This window comes from Notamacropus eugenii, chromosome 6, assembly GCF_028372415.1.
Source record: "Notamacropus eugenii isolate mMacEug1 chromosome 6, mMacEug1.pri_v2, whole genome shotgun sequence".
Taxonomy (NCBI): domain Eukaryota; kingdom Metazoa; phylum Chordata; class Mammalia; order Diprotodontia; family Macropodidae; genus Notamacropus; species Notamacropus eugenii.
In genome coordinates, this window is record NC_092877.1 from 51803851 (window position 1) to 51823736 (window position 19886).

Genomic DNA, 19886 nt, shown 5'->3' on the forward strand with positions numbered 1-19886 from the left:
TGAGAAGCAAGTAAGATACGCAAGGATCCTGTCTTCATGGAGTTTAGCCAAAAATCCAATCACAAATAACTATAATACAAAGTAGGCAAGTGTAGGAGAGAAATACAAAGTAAGACTCGGTCTGAGGATGGAAGGCTTACTTCTGATCAGGTTAGAAGTGGGGGATATCGGGGGAGGTTCCATGGAAGAAATGGCACTGGTAGTGAAGGGATACCCTGGATTTTAATGTTTAAAGATAGCAGGAAGTAGGAATGGGAGAACTGTTAGGAGAGTATTATAATGGTAGTAATGAGAGCTTTATGAAGGTGGTAGCTGTAGAAAACAAAAAGGAGAGAAAGAGGGGGACTATAACTCAAACTGTATTACATAGCATTAATCAACAATTTGGTATTACTTAAAAATATAAAAGTAGGTCAATGGAATAGAAAATGAAGAATAAAAAATAATCCAATTCTACCTGACATTTGATAAAAATCAAAATATGAATTATTTAGAAAAGAACTTCCTATTTGACAAGAATTACTGGGAAAAAACGAGAAAAAAACCCCCATAGTCTGTCACCAATTAGATTTAGACCAACATTTTACATCATTTTCTACAATAAACTCAAAATGGCATATGATCTGAATATTAAAGAACATAGCTTAAAAATTAGACGAGGCATTTCATGTGACTTTTACAGCTCCAGGTAGGGGGTGAATTATTAATCAAACAAAGGAGAGAAAAATTTCAAAAGATAAAATAGATAATTTCTATGATAAGAAATTAAAAGAGCTTTGCATTAATAAAATTAATGCAACTAAAATATAGAGGAACAAGTGACTAGGAGAAATATTTATCAATTATCTCTGATAAGGATTTGATATCCAAGATATGTAGGCAACTAATAGAAATATAAATTTATAAGACCAAAATTCATTTCTCAATAGATAAACAGTCAAAGGATGTGAATAAACATATCTCCTAAGAATAATTGCAACTTATTAACAACCAAATCACCATATGGCCTTTTAAAAAAAAGTACAGTAAAAGGTAAGGTTGTCAGCTTATAGAGTGTGCCTCAGAGGAACTGTGGGATACCTGAAGAGGAGGGAAAAGGCATGGAGAGCCACAGTGACATCTAGGAGAGGGAGTTAACTTGGGAGGTGTCAACAACTGCCTTACTTCAGTGAGTGGGCAGTTGAGGTTACATAACATAAACCTGGAGTGGACTTAGGCACCAGTTTGGAGATGTTCTTTCAGCTTTGTTCAGCAGCCTGTGTGGAGGAGTGAAGGCAATAGAGAGTGGGAAGGATTCAAGACAGACTTAGCAGGGGGAGACTGGCTTAATACAGTAAGGGGTAAAAGATTCAAGAGAAGAGGACAGTGTGGGATTGAACTTCACCAAGCATTCAAGATAGGGAAGGAAGGATGGGGGGATGATCTGGGAAAGAAGTGAAGAGTGGAAAGAGTGGAGGCTGCAATGAGGATGAAAACAGGGTTTGGGGTGGCAAGGCAGAAGGAGAGGTAGAATAACAATAGACTGGGATCAGATAAAAGATTTCAGAGCTCATGAACATGGAAGCTGTACATTTGTGAGGGATGGAAACAACACTTCACACTCATCTCTGGGTGTGGCTGAAGTGGGGTGGAGGAGTGGAGTGGGATGGAATAGTCAAGGGAAACAAGAGGTTAGGGTGCATGAGGGAAGTATGTTGAAGTCCCTTAAATGAGAGCAGGAATAAAGGGGAGAGAAATACTATGATCAAGGCACTGAACCCATCGAGAAAAGAAGAGTGTCCTAAAGGTTTGTAGACAGCTACCAGCCTTCTGACTGGGTGGTAAACATGGTTTGAGTGAACCTGAAAAGAGGAGAGGTTTACTTAATTTTGGTGGTAGAGAGAGAACCTGGAAGTGGCAATGGGGAACAAGGAGTATTCCAATTCCCTCACTTCAACCAGAGATCTAGGAGGAAGGAGGGAAAGTGCAGCAGTGCAAAAGAGGGAGGCCAGGGATGCTGTTTCATCAGGAGTTAGCCAGCTCCTGGTGTTATTATTATCCCATTTTATAGATGAGGAAACTGAAGCAGATCAAAGTTAAGTGGCCTGCCTAAGGTCACACAACTAGAAAGTATTTGAGGTCAAATATGAACTCAGGTCTTCTTCACTCTAGGTTCAGAGTTTTATGCACTGATATGCTTAGATATGTCTTATACATTTAAAATTCATCTCAAAGGCTGTCTCTTACAGGAATCCCTTCCTGTCCCCTCATTAGATCTCACCTAGAACTCTGATAATTCTCTAAAATTCATTTTCACATGGTGCGTTATTGCCATCTGTGCTGGCTCCTCAGTTATAAGACTTGCCTTGTTTTGTTTGCATGTCACTTTATTGAGCTCTGCAGATATTGCATTTTTTGTTTTGGTTTTTTGTTTTTGTTTTTTTTTTGCAAAATGAAGGTTTGTAAGCAACCCTGCTTCAAGCAAGTCTGTCAGCACCCTTTTTCCAACAGCATGTGCTCATATTCTGTCTCTGCAGCACATTTTGGTAATTCTCATTATTATCCAAACATTTTCATTATTATATCTGTTGTGGTGATCTGTGATCAGTTATCTTTGATGTTACTGTTGTAACTGCTTTGGGGCACCATGAATGTACCCACAGAAAATGGTGAACTTAATTGATAAATGTGTGTGTATGTGTGTGTTCTGACTGCTCCACTGACCAGCCCCCCTCCCCCAATCTGTCTCCCTTCTCCTCGTGCCTCCCTATTCCTTGAGACCCAACAATATTGAAAATAGGCCAATTAATAATTCTACAATGGCCTCTAAGTGTTCAAGTGAAAGGAACAGTCAATCCATGTGGCAGACTTCACTGTTGTCTTATTTCAAGAAATTGCTTCAGCCATCCCAACCTACAGCAACCACCATCCTGATCAGTCAGCCATCAACATCGAGCTAAAAGAATACAATTCACTGAAGGCTCAGATGATGGTGAGCATTTTTTTTTAAAGCAATAAAGTATTTTTTCATTAAGGCATTAATTTTTTTTAGACATAATACTATCGTACACTTAATAGACAGCAGTATAGTATAAATATAACTGGGAAACCAAAAAATTCATGACTTGCTTTATTGTAATGGTCTGGACTGAACTTGCAGTATCTCTTAAGTATGCCTATTTAGACAGTGAGCTCCCTGAAGGCAGGGACTATGAGTTAACTAAATTGTATTTCTTTCAGCACCTAGCACAGAGTTATGTACCCAACAGGAGCTTAATAAATGTTTACTATTTTATCTTGTACCATACTATCTTGTCTTGTACTACATTGTATCTAGTTCTTCCTCATTTCCTAGCTACTTCCCACTTGCTTACAAACATGTTCAGGCTTTCCCAATTCTAACAGACTTTTTCAGTGACTCTACTATTACAAAGCTCTCTCTCTCCATTTTTTTTTTTTTTTTGCTATCCTTGAAAGAATACTCTACCAACGTCTCTACTTCCTCACTATCCATATTTTCAGTGTTCTGCAATTTGGAATCCCCCCACATTAATCTACTGAAACTGTTTTCTCAAAGGTCATTAATGACCTTGTGATTTCCAAATCTGGCTGCCTTTTTTTCAGTCCTTATCCTCCTTAACATCTGTGTCTGTCACTTGATAATCCCCTCCTTCTGGCCTTCTCCTCCCTTAACTTCAGAGACAGCCTATATATTGAGGTTTTCCCTTTCTCTTTGTAATCTCCCCTCTCTGCCTCCTTTACTGGCTCCTTTATCTTCTGGGATGGTCTACAGGGTTTTGTTCTCAGTCTTTTTCCTCTCTTTTTACTCAACAGATTTATGAGTTAACCCTGAGATCTCTACTAAGCTCTAAGCTCACATCTTCAACCACCTGTAAGCCAAACTCCTACCTGAATTTCCTGAGGATCCCTTAAAATCCTTATGTGCTAACCCAGTCATCAAAATCCATCCCTCCTAACGTTATCATTTATTCCAGTTGCACCACAATTCACCCATTCTTCTCATGTTTCAAGCTTCTGTGTTATTTTTGACTCGTCCCTATCTATTACTTCTCCTAGTCCATGAACAACTAATGTGATTATCAGCAGGTGAAGAAGGTTCACCTTAAAGGGCTATGTAAATGTGAGTTATGTTACTCTTTTGCTCCAAACATTTCATTGACTCCTGGCTGCTTATCTAAGAAAAAGTTCAAACTTGTTAGCCTGGCATTCGTGACCCTCCACAATCTTCTGAAACTCTGTGGTTGTAATTCCCTCCTACTCAGGTCCCTTCATTTTTTTCCCTAAATCTTTACCTGCTGACATTCTACCTCATCATTAACGACATAGTTCATAAGTCACTTTTCTTTCCCAACCCCTTTCCTTCATAAGACTTAGTATAATACTTTGTACTTTTCTCGCGTCCTTATCTTGTTTTAATTTGTATTATAATGATTTTTAGTATGCATTTCATGCTCCTTACCAGCTTCTATTCTCCATGAGGGCAATGGACACATTCTATACCTCCATCAGTGATTATCATGGTGCTCATAGACTTGGAGCTGGGAGTCATCTTAGAGAGACTATCTCCACTTCACACAAGCAAACTGCGTCCCAGAGAAGTTAAGAGACTTGCCCAAGTGCACACAGATGATGTCAGAGAGAGGAGATGAACATGGGTCCTCTAACATCAGCCCCAGTACCCTTTCTACTCCACCATGCTCTGCTACTCATGGTAGACATTTAAAATATTTGATGAATTTTTCAAATTGCCATCACCTCTTTCTCTGTTGTGAGGGAAATAGCAGCTAACTCTGGGGTTTTAAGGTTACTCTAAAATGATTAATCTTGTAGTATTCTATATTCTTTTGACCCTGCTTTGTTTCTTGAATGCTCTATCCCAGACCTTTTTAGGAAACTATGTTGTCTGTGGCAGGTATATTTTTAAGTCTAACAATGATGAGATGGGCTCCCAGCCACTCTTCTGCAACAAATTTTCAAAAATACTGTGCAAAATTTCTGTTTATAAGAGGATAAAATGAAAGCTGATATGAAATGCAGCCAGCTTTGTGAACTAGTTTGCCAGTATCATCCCAGAACAGAACTGGAAGCTGTGTCCGTAGAACACTGACTATATTTGTTTCTGTTTTTTTTTTCTGTTTGTTTGCTCCCAAGCCACTAAGCTCCATAAGTTCTATGTGCAGAAAAAATGGAAACATATGAATCCCCAGTCTCAGGAAGCCTCTCTATAAGGACTTCTGAGATCAGCCAAGCAGAATAAAGTATGTATCAGAAAGAAGAAGAATTCTATCTTGATGCCAAATGGCTCTGCAAGGGAGAAAGCTTAGTCATTTGAGTGCTCAGGAAAGCAAATACAGAGGAGAGGAGAGGACTATGTGAACTGATAGGCTAAGAGCAAATTATTATTCAAATGTGAAAGGCAGAAAAAGAGTATTTAATAGAAAACAATAATTTAAGCACCATTAAATTAATGAGAGAGAAATCCTCAGTATTGGAAGAAAACGTGGACAGAACAGTAGAAAGATAATTACTTAATTAAAAAGTTTAGATAAAAGAATCGAAATGATAGTGGAAAATTATTAAAAATTTTAGGTAAACAGAAGACAAATAATTTTTAAAAAATTACTAGTAATATGGTGATAACATATGGAAGGATGATTTTTAAACAGCCCCAAAGAAATTCCAATTTATCAAAACACATAAAGTGAAAGAAAAAGTCAGTTTTTTATTAAGATAAAAATCAAGTCTAGCATGTTTTGTTTCAAAGGTAGTGGTGGAAAAGGGTCGGTTAAATGCATTTAACTCAACTTCCAGGAAGGAACAAATTAAACTTGATTTGGCCAGGCTGGCCTGCGGAGGGGCAGATGGTGACCCTCGCAGAGGTCCTCAGCATTGCCAAAGCATAATCTTGGCTCTATTACCAATTTTTGGTCCCATGACATGTAGGGCCAAGAGCTGTGCAGAATAGCTCTGATTAAGCTATAGGCAATGCTACAGTGACCCCCTCTGGTCAGTTATAAAACATGACTTCATGGGTTCTAGGAGTTTTCTTATTTCAATGAGGACAGATCAAAGGTCACAGAAAATATATGGGGGGTTTATACATGGGGGGTGGAGAAGGGGGTAGAATATATGGTAAATCTCTCCATGGAAGCTGGTTTAAGATGCCTCAGAGTCAAAGAAGGCAAGGCTGGAATATACTGATAGGGTAAAAGAACTTCAAGCCAAGGCCCCAGATATTTCTCAGTCCATCCCAATTTCTCCTTGGGCAGTTTAGTGTGGTTAGTCAATTTAATTCCATTCAACTAACATTTATTATACAGTTACTCTATAAAAAGTACTGTGCTAAATTCTGAGAAGACAAAGGTAAAAACAAAAGAATCCTTGACTTCAATAAGTTTATATTCTAAAAGGGGAAGGATACAATGCATACAACAGTAAATAAACACAAAGGTCAGAGTTTGACATCTCTGGGGAAAATGAAAGGCTTTCTAAGAGGGACACCTAAGCTAAGCTCTGAAGGAGGCTAAGGATTTTAAGATGTAGGTAGATGTTAAGTAGAATAACATCTTAGAAAAATCCACTGGATTTAGTAGCTGGTGACCTTGAAGAGCAAAGCTGAAATTGTGTTGATGGCTTTTTTCTAAGGGTTTGACTATAAAAAGGAGAAGAGCTATAGCTTATATGCATGAGAGAGAGAGAGAGAGAGAGAGAGAGAGAGAGAGAGAGAGAGAGAGAGAGAGAGAGAAAGAGAGAGAGAGAGAGAGAGAGAGAGAGAAAGAGAGAGAGAGAGAGAGAGAGAGAGAGAGAGAGAGAGAGAGAGAGAGAGAGAGAGAGAGAGAAAGAGAGAGAGAGAAAGAGGAGGGGGAAGTGGAGGAAAGGAGAAGTGGTAAAAGCTTGTCCTGATTTCCCAGAGGGAAGAGAGTGGAGTCTATAAAAATACAGGTCAGTGGGACTGACTTCAGTTCCTGGTGAAATTCTGGAATTATTAAGGAAACTGTAAGTGAAAATGTTGAAAAATAGAGTTGTGATCATAAAGAGGCAGTTTGGCTTCAGTAGGAGAAGGTCATTCAAAATAACTTTATTTCCTTTTTTGGCAGGGTTATATGACTAGTAGATCAGGATGGTGGCTAAAGCTACCTAAATTATAGGAAAATATTTGACAAAATCTCTCACATTATTTTCATAGAAAGGAAATGTAGATTAGATGATAGTACATTTTGGTAGATTAGGAAGCAAAGAAATGGCTGAATTTGAAGAGCAACCATTAACGTGTTCAGTCATCTCAGAAGTGGCACTCTTTCTGTGGAGAGCTTCAGAAATCTGTGCCTGGCATCAGGCTCTGTAGCACTTTTATTACTGACTTGAATAAAGGTGTAGATTGTGATACGCTCACCAGATTTTCAGATAACACACTCAATGACAGCATAGTGTTCCAAAAAAGATCTCATAGCCTCCAATACTGAGCTGAACTTAATAAGATGACATTGAAAAGACACAAGTATAAAGTCTCAATTTGTGTTAAAAAAAATCAGCACCATAAGTACAAGATGGAAGAGGGCTAAGTAGACATAAAATGATTTTAGTTGTCTTCAAGCACAATATGAGCTGACTGGGTGATGTGACAGCCCCCAAAATAACGAGATCTTAGGATGTAGAGTGAGGAAGGCATAGTGTCAAGGACTAGGGAGATGATGATCCAGTCTGCCCTGGTCAGACCACCACTGTAATGTTCAGTTCTAGGCAACACATTTTTTAGGAAGGATTTTGATAAGCTGAACAGCATTAAGAGAAGGGCAACCAGGAGAAGAAAAAACTTGGGGGAACACAGGAGCAGAACTCAAGTAGTTGAAGGACTGACATAAAGAGGAGGGATTCAATTGTTCTGTTTGGTCTCAGAACAAAACTAAGAGCAAAGAATGGGAGGTATAAAGAGGCTTTGATTTAAGGTCTGATTTAAGGAAAAACCTACCTTCTTAACAACTTCCTAGTGCATGTGTCTCATTCAGAGTTAGTGGGATCTTTAAGAAAAGCCTGGATGACCACTTGTTTGGTGTTTAAGTATGGGTTGGTCTACGTGGCCTCTGATGTCCCTTCTAACTTTGAGATCCAGTGATGTATGCTTGGAGAATGACAATACTGAATATGGCAAGAAGAAAAAATGATCAGCCCATCAGCAAGATTTGATTTTAATTCTCCTCTCAAAAGTCACTGCTATTCCATATTCTCCTAGGTGTCTCCTTAGCAGAAAACTATCAATACAAATGCCTCTCTTTATTAAACATCCAAATCAGAGTGGTAGGCAGTACTTCAAGTTGCTGCAATGTGCCAAAGAAAGCCTCTATCTCAGAGCTAAAAATCCTCAGTTTTTACTTGAAAACATATTCATGTTTTGTTTTTCAAAAGAAGACTGACTTATGACATGTTAGAATGGACATTTTTGCCCTCCAGTATTTTGCCTTTCAGTGATCCCAGCACAATAGGAAAATTAATTGGAAATTATTGAGTCATTTTCAACTTTATCTGCCTAGACATCTTATTCTCTCCAAAAAGCTTTTTCATATTTATATAATTACACTTTTAAATGGATTAATGTTGTTCTTCAGAGAAATTGCATGGAAAATCTTTTACTCTGTTTACTGGAAAGAAAAAAATCATAGCAATTTCAAAGACGCCTGAGGAACAAAATTATCTCTGGCACACAGCACAGCAATATAACTTCATTTGCTTTTAGGGCATTTTTTTTAAAAGACCTCTTTTGTCTTGACTGCTGTAAATTACATAAAAAATGTATACTGTCTGCTTCCCTCCCCAACCACCCTACAACTTTACCTGATAACACAGATATAATTTCCCATATGTTAGAATTATCCTTTCAGTTTCTTAAGATAACCGTGACTCTTCCGTGACTTAATAGGATTAGGACTAAGGAGTACCTATTTCTTCTCCGGCATTTAGTGGGTAGGTACCCTCACCAGATCAGTCTTTCCAAAGCAAGATTTTAATTGTGCATAGCTCTAAGCATGCAGACACCAAGAGCTTATGCCTGGTTAAAAACAGAGCAGGTGAAATGCCCAATACTTACTGTGGCTTCCTAACTTATCAATTTGCAATTCGAGGGAAAATCTGCAGAGAATTGTAGCTTTCTCTTTAAATTTTCACCAGCGGGGCTGATTTTTTAAAAAAAATGATTTCCAGAAAATATCATGAGATCATAAGAATTAGAGCTACAAGGGATCTTAGAAATTGTTGAATTCACTGCTCATTTAGAGATGAAGAACAGGTTCAGATCTGCCTATTTCACACAGTGAGTTTCAGAAATGATAATAAAATCCAGGCTTTCTGACTCCAAAAGCAAGAACAGGGCTGTTTCTAGTTTACTCTACTACCTCATCATTGCCTACCTCTGCAAAATTAAATATAACCTATGAATTAAGGCCAGTTTATTCCGGTCTCCAAACTGTTTATGTTGTTCAGCTGTATGCATTTCCACAATGCCAGATGCCACATTAGTGCATTTCTTTTTACTGGCACACATGTACATGGAGCAGGGCCAAGAGGAAATTGAATGACAGTGCTCTTTATCAAAAGGTATCACATCTCTCTGTAGCACCGGACGTGGAAGCAGTAAAACCAGGAGATTGTCTTTCAGAGATTCGTTGAAGATGGCTAGGCTCACGCCCAGAACTGCACTGAGGAACCCTGGAGAGCTGGATCATAGTAGGGCCGAGGTGATTCAGTAGCAGTGCCAGGCAAAGGAAAATTCAGTCTTTGTGAAGAAGCCATTAGTGGTCTGTGCACTGATTTGGAGAGGGAGGGAGGAACTCTGCATTTTGGGAATGGGGCTCTCTTAAGTTAACATCTTGAACAGCTCAGTTCTGCCAAACTGTCCAAAGTGCTTAAAAATTCTGGGTTTATTTCCTGCCCCAGGCATGTCATTAACCTTGGAGGTATTTCTGTGCCATGAAAACCTCCCTATCTATGGCACGCCAACTGCTGCCATGCTAATGCGGTCAGCACCAGCCTATCCTCAAGGAGCCAAGGGAACAAATGTAGGCCTCTCTGGTTTTTGAGGGTTTTTTTTAATGCTTTTTTGAAAACTCAAAACAATTTACCCTGAGTCTGACTGCTACAGGCCAAGCTGGCCTTATTCTCAGCAGTCCGGTTTCCATCTGGCCAGTTTCCTACCTGGTTTTCAGGTGCTGTTTGCTCTCCAGAATTACTTTTCCCTCTTTCACAACATTCTAGCCCTGGGAAGGAATGTAACCCACTTTTTGGAGAGTTGCCAAAAGGCTTTGACACAGAGTAAGGTCAAATGGGGCTGTCTGATGGCAGGCAGTGTTCCTTTTCAGCAGTCTCTAAGCCCCAAAGGGGTTTCTGACACAGGTCTGGAAGTTGACCACCCAGAATACCACTAAAGCTGACCATGGGGGAAGGGGCTTGCGAGTAGAGGAACATGGAAATGAAAGAAGCCAAATGAGCTAGACAAGCAGGAAGGAGGCAGAGGTTGTCACAGTTGAGATGTGAGGCAGGAGGAAGAAACAGCTGGGATTGTGGGAGGAGCAGTGCAGAACCCCAGGAGCACAAACTATAGTCCAGTGCACACCAAGGGCTCATGGCGGATGGAGAGGAGGAGAAGCAGCTCAGGCATTTCTTCTCTCACCTCCCAACTCCTCCAGAGAGGAAACCCAGTGTCCCTAAGGGCTCTCTGCTCACTTTAGTTTTTTCAGTTTTTGTCTCTTTTTAAATGCATTCTTTGGTTTTCAAGCTTTTTAATAGTGATATAAAATATCAGCCAACATACCTGAACATTTCTAATTTACTTATTGATCTTGTGTGTAGAGGAAGGGGAGATCAAGCATTCCTTGTTCCTAGACAAGAGACTATCTGGTCGGCAGAATTAGGTCTTGGAACTTGGAGCTAATATAAGACATTTGGGGAGGAGAGGGGAGGAGGCAAGAGGGGCTGGTGGCAGAGGCTGGTATTATACTTTGCTTGCCTAGCAAGAAACTGAGATCAATATGTTTCCGGTTTAAAATGGGAGCTGGTAATTACCCTCAGGCTGTAAGTGAGAAAAGCATGAACATGTCATTCTCCTCTTTTGCTAGAGGCAATGATATTTTGTGAGGTTCTGAATTTGAAAAGAAATTGAACTACTGCTCTACAAAGAGAGAGAGGGCTGAGTTCCTCATAAAGGGAAAGCAGTAACCCTCCAGAGGACTGGCCTGTTAGGGCCTACAGGAAGGCAAGGGGCAGTGAGTGGTCCTACCATGCACAGGAGGGCCTCTGGCTCACGGGATGATCGATAGCTCAGTTTGCTTTATTCTCCAGCATCACCTGTGGCTTAAAGACTATAGTTTTCATAAGGAAGATCAAAATAGTACCTTTTATTTTTGAAATTTGGGCAGTGAGGTGGCACAGTGGATAGAGTGCTCAGCCTGGAGTCAGGAAGACTCATCTTCCTGAGTTCCAATCTGGCCTCACATATTTACTAGCTGTGTGACACTGGGCAAGTCACTTAACCTGTCTACCTCAGTTTCTTCATCTGTAAAATGAGCTAGATAAGGACATGACAACTCATTCCAGTATCTTTACCAAGAAAACCTCAGTTGGATATGACTGAAAAGGAACTGAACAACAGACTTCTTAAAATTTCAGATTTATGAACTTTGCTGTTGCTTCTACTAAGCTATATTTACGAAGCTGGACACTGTTCTTCTTTTTGTCCCCTATTCCAATATTGCCTCAACCCTCTGGAATCTCCGTCTTTGGATCTCACAGAATTTCCCAAGTACCTTCAAAATCTCCATCTCTTGCCTTTGCTGCAAGTTCAGAAGAAGATATTGTTTCTTGGCAAAGGGCACAGTCTTCCAGAGCTGCACTTCTTAAATTCTGATTTACTGAAAAATAAAGCACAGCACTTTGAATACACTGATATGTGTCAATAAGAAATTCATCCTCTGAGCAAACAAATGGAGCCTGCAGTCAAGAGTTAAAAACTACCTGAACTCTAGGGATGGATACCCTACATGTTAGAGCTCCCTCTAGAGGTTTAGAGAGGACTAGAATGAAAGGAAGATTTTGGGTGTCTTCTGAAATAAAATGCTGTCTCAGGACAGCCCCTGTGAGGTAGCAAAAAGGTACTGGACCTGGAGTCAGAGGACCTGGGTTGGAATCCGGTCCTTGCATCTTCTTACCTGCTTCTCACTGAACCTGGAAAGTCTGTGATATGTAAATGCTATCCTTTCCCTGGACACAAATGATCTTAGAGTTAGGAAATCTGGGCTCAAGTCTAAGGTCTGGTGTTTACTAGCTTTATGCTACTGAGCCAAGTCACTTAACTTCTGTGAAACTCAGTTTCTTCACTTGCAAAATGAGTGTGATTACATTTGAACTCCCTTTGTAAATCTAAAAATACTATGTAAATGAATGTTATTATGAGCATTATTATATGTTTATGCATTATCTATATATGTAGTGTTTTGAGAAACTAGCATGAGACAGTCCTAGGTGGCTGTATGTTTTCTTACGGCTAAAGCTTGGAATTGTGTTTCTGTCTCATAGTCAAATAAGGATTCAAACAATACAACTGAGAACAATTTGAAGACATAGATATACTAATTAAAAGAATTTGCACCTCTTAAAAATATGAATGAATGAAAAAGCATTTACTAAGTCTTAATCTGCACTGACTTTTTTTTTCACTCTGCACTGTACTAAGTGCTTGGAATACAAATTTTAAAAGATAGTCCTTCTTCTCAGAGCTCCCATTCTAATGGAGGAAACATTTTTATTATTTGTAAAAGCATTGTCATCTGAAGATGGTTTTAATAAGGGCTATAAAATATGATTTTCTGTATGACTCAAATTCCTGTCATAGATACTGCAACAACCATTTATTAAATAAACATTTCATTCACAATACTTACCTTTCTTTAACTTTTCCCCATCTTCGGTGTCTGGCTTAGTTGCCATAACCTCAAATAAGGTCTTAAGAATACTTCGTAAATCACTTGCATAATTTGTTTGCAGTTGATCAGCAACGCCTAGGAGAGATAGATGGGGAGAAACCAAAGACTAGTTACTCATTCATATCAAATCGATTAATGAAAATAAAGTGTTATCATGATGTTTCAAAAATTACATTTTTGAATTCATAACCATAAGGATAACATGCTCTTAGAACAGTCATGGAGACAAGAGTCCCCACTATTCCCATGGAGGGGAATGATCTGTCTGGGTGGAGAGAAAGGAAAGATTCTTGTTTTATTTTTAACCCCATGGATCCATTAAGAAAAATCATGATATCTGATTAACCAAAATCTAATACATTATCCAGACCCCCATAAGTAGCAACATTCTCCATTTTGAGGTTAGAAGGTATGATCTTCCTTCTTTCCATCATTCTATAAGGGTGGGGAATGCACCATGGTACAAATGCAGAATCTAGATTGAGAAGACCCAGGTCTAATCTCCAGCTCTGGCTTTTTGTTACCCATCGCCTCTGTAAAATGAGGGGGTCTGACCAGATGCCCTTCCAAACATATATGAGGGTATACATATGTATATGCACATATGTATACTCACAGTTATATGTATGTAGAGACTGTATTTGCACCTGGTACAGGGGCTGTGCAGAAAACAGAAGCTTTTAGCTACCTGTTCTGACCTATACAGCAGTTTCCCTTGCTTGATCCTAATTCAACTACTGTTCACTACCCATCAAATGAACCACTGATTACATGATTCATTCATTCACGCTTCTGCCCATCCATGAAATATTAATGGAATACCAGTGATGAGTCAGGAATCAAGCTAGACCCTAGGATATCCAAAGACGAGCAAGTCTTTGTCCTCACGAGTCTGACAGTGTAGTGAAAGATATGTAAGAACTATGCAACAAAGCTGAAGAAATTTAGAAAATAAGAGAGGTACACAGTCTGATGAGAGTTCAGAGGAAGGACAGTTTGTTTCTAGCAAGGAAGACCAGGCAATCTGATCTAGGCCTCAGAGGATGGGAAGAAGGGTAGAATTTAGATAATCTGAAATGAGAGGAAAGGACATTTTAGGAAACACAGAAGGAATAGGCCTCCCTCCTAAGTGACACAACATGCCAATTAGTTAGCATGATATACATAGTAACATAAGCATGCTTCATGATAATATATCAGTTTTTCCATTTGTAAAATGGGGGGGGTCAAAGTAACTGGGGTTTAAAGTTATTCAACTTTTGTGGGTCTCAGTTCCCTCCTTTATAAAGAGAGGAGGCTGGATTACAGGCTTCTAAGGCTGCTTCAGCTCTTAAAACTTCTGATTCTACTTCCACTGCCACCATGCAAGCTTTTGCCTTCTACCTCCTACTCCATTATTGTATTAGCCTCCTTATTGTTTCCCCTGACTTTAGTAGCTACATTCATCAATTTCACTTACACAGATGAAAAATGAATTCTTCTAAAACACCACTAATGTGTGTTCACTCCCCAGAATGAATTTCTATCACGAACTGACATTACTTATTCCATCTAAACCTAGGCTGCCATTCAAGACTCTTCACTACTCACTGCATTACCTAATCAACACTATTAGCTACAACTCCCAGCAAAGGATTTCCCACTCTAATTAAGCCAGTTTCACCATTCTTTCAGGTTCTGAAGTTTACAACCTCATCACAATTATCCTCAGTTAATCACTCTCACTTTATAATCCCAGCCAGCTGCCAATTCTTGTTATTTCTACCTTTGTGACATTCCTTGCATCTGCCTCCTCTTTGCTCCTCACACAGTCCCTCTACTCATAGTTCAGAGTTTAGACCCTCACCACCTTTTGCCTGGACCACTGCAATGATGCCTAATCGGTTTCCTCAAGTCTCTTGTTTCTCCAGTTCATGCAGCTGCCAAAGTCATTTTCCTTAAAATCCGTCTGACAATGTCATTTCCCTATTCAGTAAACTCCAATTAGTCACCATTGTCTCCATGATAAAATATAGACTCCTCTGTTTGGCCTTTCCAGCCCTTCACCATCTGGCCCTGATCTCCCATTTATAGACTCATTATAGATTTATTCTCCTTCCTGTACTCTATAATCTAGCCTAACTGTTGTTCCTCACACATGGCCCTCAATCTCCCACCTTCATCCCTCTGTAATATACAGATGCCTGGTATGCACTCTCTTCCCTTTTGCCTTGTAGAATCATCTCAAACCCCATGACCTTCTACATGGTGCTTTTCCTGATCCCTACCCTGACCTGGCTTCTAGCTACTTTGTATTTACTGAGTCCATACTCTCTCTCTCTTTCTTTCTTTCTTTCTTTCTTTCTTTCTTTCTTTCTTTCTTTCTTTCTTTCTTTCTTTCTTTCTTTCTTTCTTTCTTTCTTTCTTTCTTTCTTTCTTCCTTCCTTCCTTCCTTCCTTCCTTCCTTCCTTCCTTCCTTCCTTTCTCTTTCTTTCTTTCTCTCTCTCTCTCTCTCTTCCTTCCTTATCTATCTATCTATCCATCTATGTCATCTCCTCTGATAGAACATAAGTTCCTTTTTATCTTTGTCTGGCACATAATAGGGAGACAATATATGCTCGCTGATCGAACAACGCTCAGTTTTCCCTCTGTAAAATGGGGATAACCACACTTTCATTCTATGTACCTTATGGGGCTGTGGTGAAGAAAAACACTTTGGAAATCCTAGAGTGCCATATGAATGTGAGTTATCATTATTATTATTACCTCCTGAGGCAGTCTGTTCAATTTCCGAACACCCAAAATCATTAGGAAGTTTTTCCTCATATTGAGCTGACGGATCTATCTCCCTACTGCTTCCACCTAAGGAGGCAGACTTCCACATCACATATTGTGGGTTGGTGATCGTATACTCACTTTCAAACATTACGTAAATGACAATTTAAAAATCATCTCCGGTGCTAGGTATGTGTAACCACCTATCTATATTAGGAAGAGGCTAAGCCAAGCTGAAATCCTTATAATCTATCAGTTCATATCCACTCACTATCTGGGTGGGATTGTCAAGTTTCTTCTAGGTCTTGTTTAAAAAAAAAATGTGCCACAAAAAATTTCTAGTGTTAAAGCTTATAAACTGTAGGAGGAGCTACCTTCTCTCTAGGAGATTTTCAAGCACCCTGAGAATTAACAAAGCATGAATAATAGTTATCTTGAGTTTATCCAAAGAAATTTTTCAAAATGCAGAGATCATTACCTGATATGCAGACAAAAAGCCGGTGGATTAGGTCACTGCTACTGGGAAACCTGGATCTGATCTTTTCCCTTGTAATCCTTTTCGCAGCCTGTAAGGCCAGCTGGATCTCCTCCTGGTCAGGGCCATCAGAGGAACAAGAGCTTGTCTTGAGGCTGCTGTTCAAAAAGCACATATGGTGAAGGGTGGTTAACAGTCACTTGTCTTTGTAGATAAATAATCTCTTACTCCACGGATTATTTCTGTTGAAAGCCCATCTCTGCCAAGTGGTATAAACAAGCATTGATCTGTGCTCATCAATATTTTCATACGATGAATATTTTCATACGATGATAGCGTAATACTTTGATGGATCTATGATCTCATCAGCATTTTCCTGGTACAGATTGCAACCCATCAATTCCATCTCATCCTGAGTAATTCTTACCTATGTCTTTCTTTACATCCTGCCTAGAGGATCCACCCAATGAGTTGTGGGTTTTCCTCTGAGTTTTTTTTAAAAAAAATTTCACGGATACTAGTGCAACACTCAGTTTGTCTATCTGTATTCTTTTTTTTCCAATCAAATGTTCAGTGAAGTCTTTATTTCACTGTATGTTTTTTAAAAGGGACAAAGGACATACAATAAGTGATTTAAATTAAAAAGATTTACATGGGAAGACTGCTATATCATCAATGGTTTTCTAAGATACATGTATTGAATATAGCTTTTTTCATAGCATCCTTTTTCTTTTTAAAAACTATTTATGGTGGAAGTGATACTAGATGCAACATTTGTAATAATTAGCATTCTCAAAGCAGTTCACCAATATTGGTCAGCACATATCTTTAAAATTATTTAAAAATCCTTATTCTCGAAGTAAGAAAGCCAAAGGAAGAAGATGAGCATTTGTCTAAGGCCTTATTATCCCACTATCAGTAAGCTGGAGCAAGAGCAGAATTCTGAAGTTTTGGCAGTACACCGTCCCCTGAAATCAAATGACAATTGTAGATTGACACAATGTTACAGATATTGACATAGAAGTGACTGTGGTGAAACTAAGGAATAGTTAGTAACTAACTACTCTGTAAGCTCACATAAGGTGAACAAGGAGGTTGAGAGAGAGGCTCTTTGACTTTCAGTGGCTTCATCTTATTTAACCGAGTTAGCTAGAAAAACCATTACACAGAATGTTTAGTTTCCTTGCTTCTGAGGTCTCTTCCAGCTATACTTATATGATCCTATATATCTTCCTTGCCTTCAGTTTTGACTTAGTACATCTTTCTGGAAACTAAAAAGAGACAGAGAAAGCTTTTCTGTACCCTCAGGTTATAATATGAGTAGTATTAGGTCAGCTGGAGGTTTCAATATGCAACTGCAGCTGCTTAAACACTAAAATGAGTATCATACCATCTGAGTAAAGAAAAGTTTAAAAAGTATCTATTTTGTACAGAATACTGTTAGACATGAAAAGAGCTACAAAATTTAAATAAGACCCTGTTGGGTAGCTATTCCCCTGAGGCTTTTGGATTATTACACATTATTCAGGCAGTGGTTATCAATTCTGTGGATTATACAAACCCTTTGTTTCTTTTCCTTTCTCTACTACACAGGGTGGTTTTCTACTGTGATGGGAAACAAGAATGGATGTCAAAATAGTAAAGTTTGCTACATTTCTGTAAATCACAGGATCATAGATTTTTGGAGTTGGAAGGAACCTTAGAGATCATTTAGTGCAACTTCATCAATGCAAAGACAAAGAAGCAGAAGAACAGAGAGATAATGACTTCCCCATGGTCACACAGCAGAAAATGGTATAGCCATGACTAGAACCCAAGTCCTCAGACTCGAAATCTACTGTTCTTTCTGCTGTGTCACACTGCCTCAGTCTTTATACCATACCAAACTGCTTCAAATCTTCCTAAAATGATTGCTAGGAGGAAGATGAGACCATCACCTAAAATCAGGTCCTGGTGCTATATGCCGAGGTTAGTCACCTATGCTAGGTGATACTGAACTACATTTCAATAGGCCAGGGCACTAAGTTAGGCTTCCAAAGCTGAGACTTTTGGGGATTGTGTCTTCCTATGTGACAGTCTGGTAACATCTCATATAATTCATTCACCATATATTTATCAAGTACTGATATGTATAAATCTCTCCATGAAGTCCTACTTTAATGTCTCATCAAGATGTGGAGGTTATCCTGGGTTCTTGATGAACTCAAGAAGCTCTGTCAAGTTCTACAACGCTATGAAGGCTTGATGCATGCTTCCTCCACAAAATCAGAATCACAGGAAATGACTAGTTTAAAATAAACTTGATTGAGAATTTAATACTAATAAAAATAGTTAGAATTTATGGAACATTTTCAACATCCACAAAATAATTTACATATACTATCTTATTTAATCTTCACAATAACCCTGTGAGGTAGGTGCTATTATGATTTCCATTTTATAGATGAGGAAATTGAGGTTGAGAAAGTTTAAGTGGCCTGCCCATGATTTCTTTAGTGTAGGCAGTTCCCTTTGTTATAGAAACTCCTTCCACCATTTTAGACTGGCAATTAGTCTGTATTTATTGTCACAGAAAGTTGCTGGGAGCCCTGAGAAGTTTAAATGACACAATGAAATTAAATCATATGTTGGAGGCAGGACTTGAACCCTACTCTTTCTCACTCTTAAGACCAGTCTTGTATTTTCTTTACCAGTATGCCTTGCCATCTGTCTAAAAATGCTGTCAAAAAGGAAATGAACTTAGTCTGACTTGACCTATTCTTGATGAAGTCATTATGGCTCTTTGTGATCACCACTTCCTTTCCTTCCCCTCCTCAATTAACAAGCATTTATCTTCTCTCATTCCCAAGCCCCAGTCCAAAAGATAACAGAAAAACAAAGACCTTGTAACAAATATCCATAGTCAAGCAAAGCACATTTTCATAATGGCTAGGTTCAAAAATTAATGTTTTATTCTGTTTCTTGCATCCATCACCTTTCAGAAATAAAATAGTATATATCATCGCTGATCCTCTGGAATTGTGGTTGGTCATTCACCAGGCCAGAATTCTTAAGTCTCTAAAAAAATTTGCCTTCAAAATATTGTGATTACATAAATCATTTTCCTAGTTTTCTCAAATCACTGCATCAATTTCATTCATATCTCCCCAAGTCTCACTGAATCCATGCTTTTTGTAATTTCTCATAGTACAACAGTATTCCAGCATATTCATGTGCCATAATTTTTTCAGCCATTCCCCAAATGATGGGCATTCCTTTAGTTTCCAGCTCTTTGCTACTACAGAAAGAGATGCTATAAATATTTTTTATTAATGGATGTCCTTTTTCTCTTTCTTTAAAATCTCTGCGATAAAGGCTATTTCTTTACACTCATTCTAAGCCATCAAAACCTAAACAATGAGCCACAGAGGGTTGGGGTTGGGGCTATTATTGGCCATTCAATTAAAGCAAGTTAAGGTATCACCTCACTGATGTCATTTCCAGAACAAAGCACATACAACAAGAAGACAAAGGCCCAAAGAGATCAAAGTAGTCATGCTGGGTCAAAGTATATACACAGTTTAGTGACTTTTTGGACATAGTTTCAAACTGCTTCCCAGAAAGGCTGGACCGATTCAAAGCGTTCCAACAGTGTAATACTGTTCCTGTTTTCCTCCAGTCCCAGGAACATCTGTCATTATCCATCTTTG

At 38.8% G+C, this 19886-nt stretch overlaps 1 protein-coding gene across 3 annotated transcripts in view; it reads right to left on the bottom strand.

Moving 5' to 3' along the window:
• Positions 1–19886, bottom strand: part of ZFYVE28 (zinc finger FYVE-type containing 28) — a 199205-nt gene that overhangs the window by 3921 nt on the left and 175398 nt on the right. The window contains exons 9-11 of one of the 3 annotated variants that reach the window (XM_072620033.1): positions 16201–16352; positions 12927–13043; positions 11793–11897 (exon numbers count right to left, since the gene is read on the bottom strand). In XM_072620033.1, the coding sequence (XP_072476134.1) occupies positions 11793–11897; positions 12927–13043; positions 16201–16352 (374 nt within the window). Of the gene's footprint in view, positions 1–11792; positions 11898–12926; positions 13044–16200; positions 16356–19886 lie in introns of those variants that run through there. The other 2 variants (XM_072620032.1, XR_011969423.1) reach the window with 2 other exon arrangements.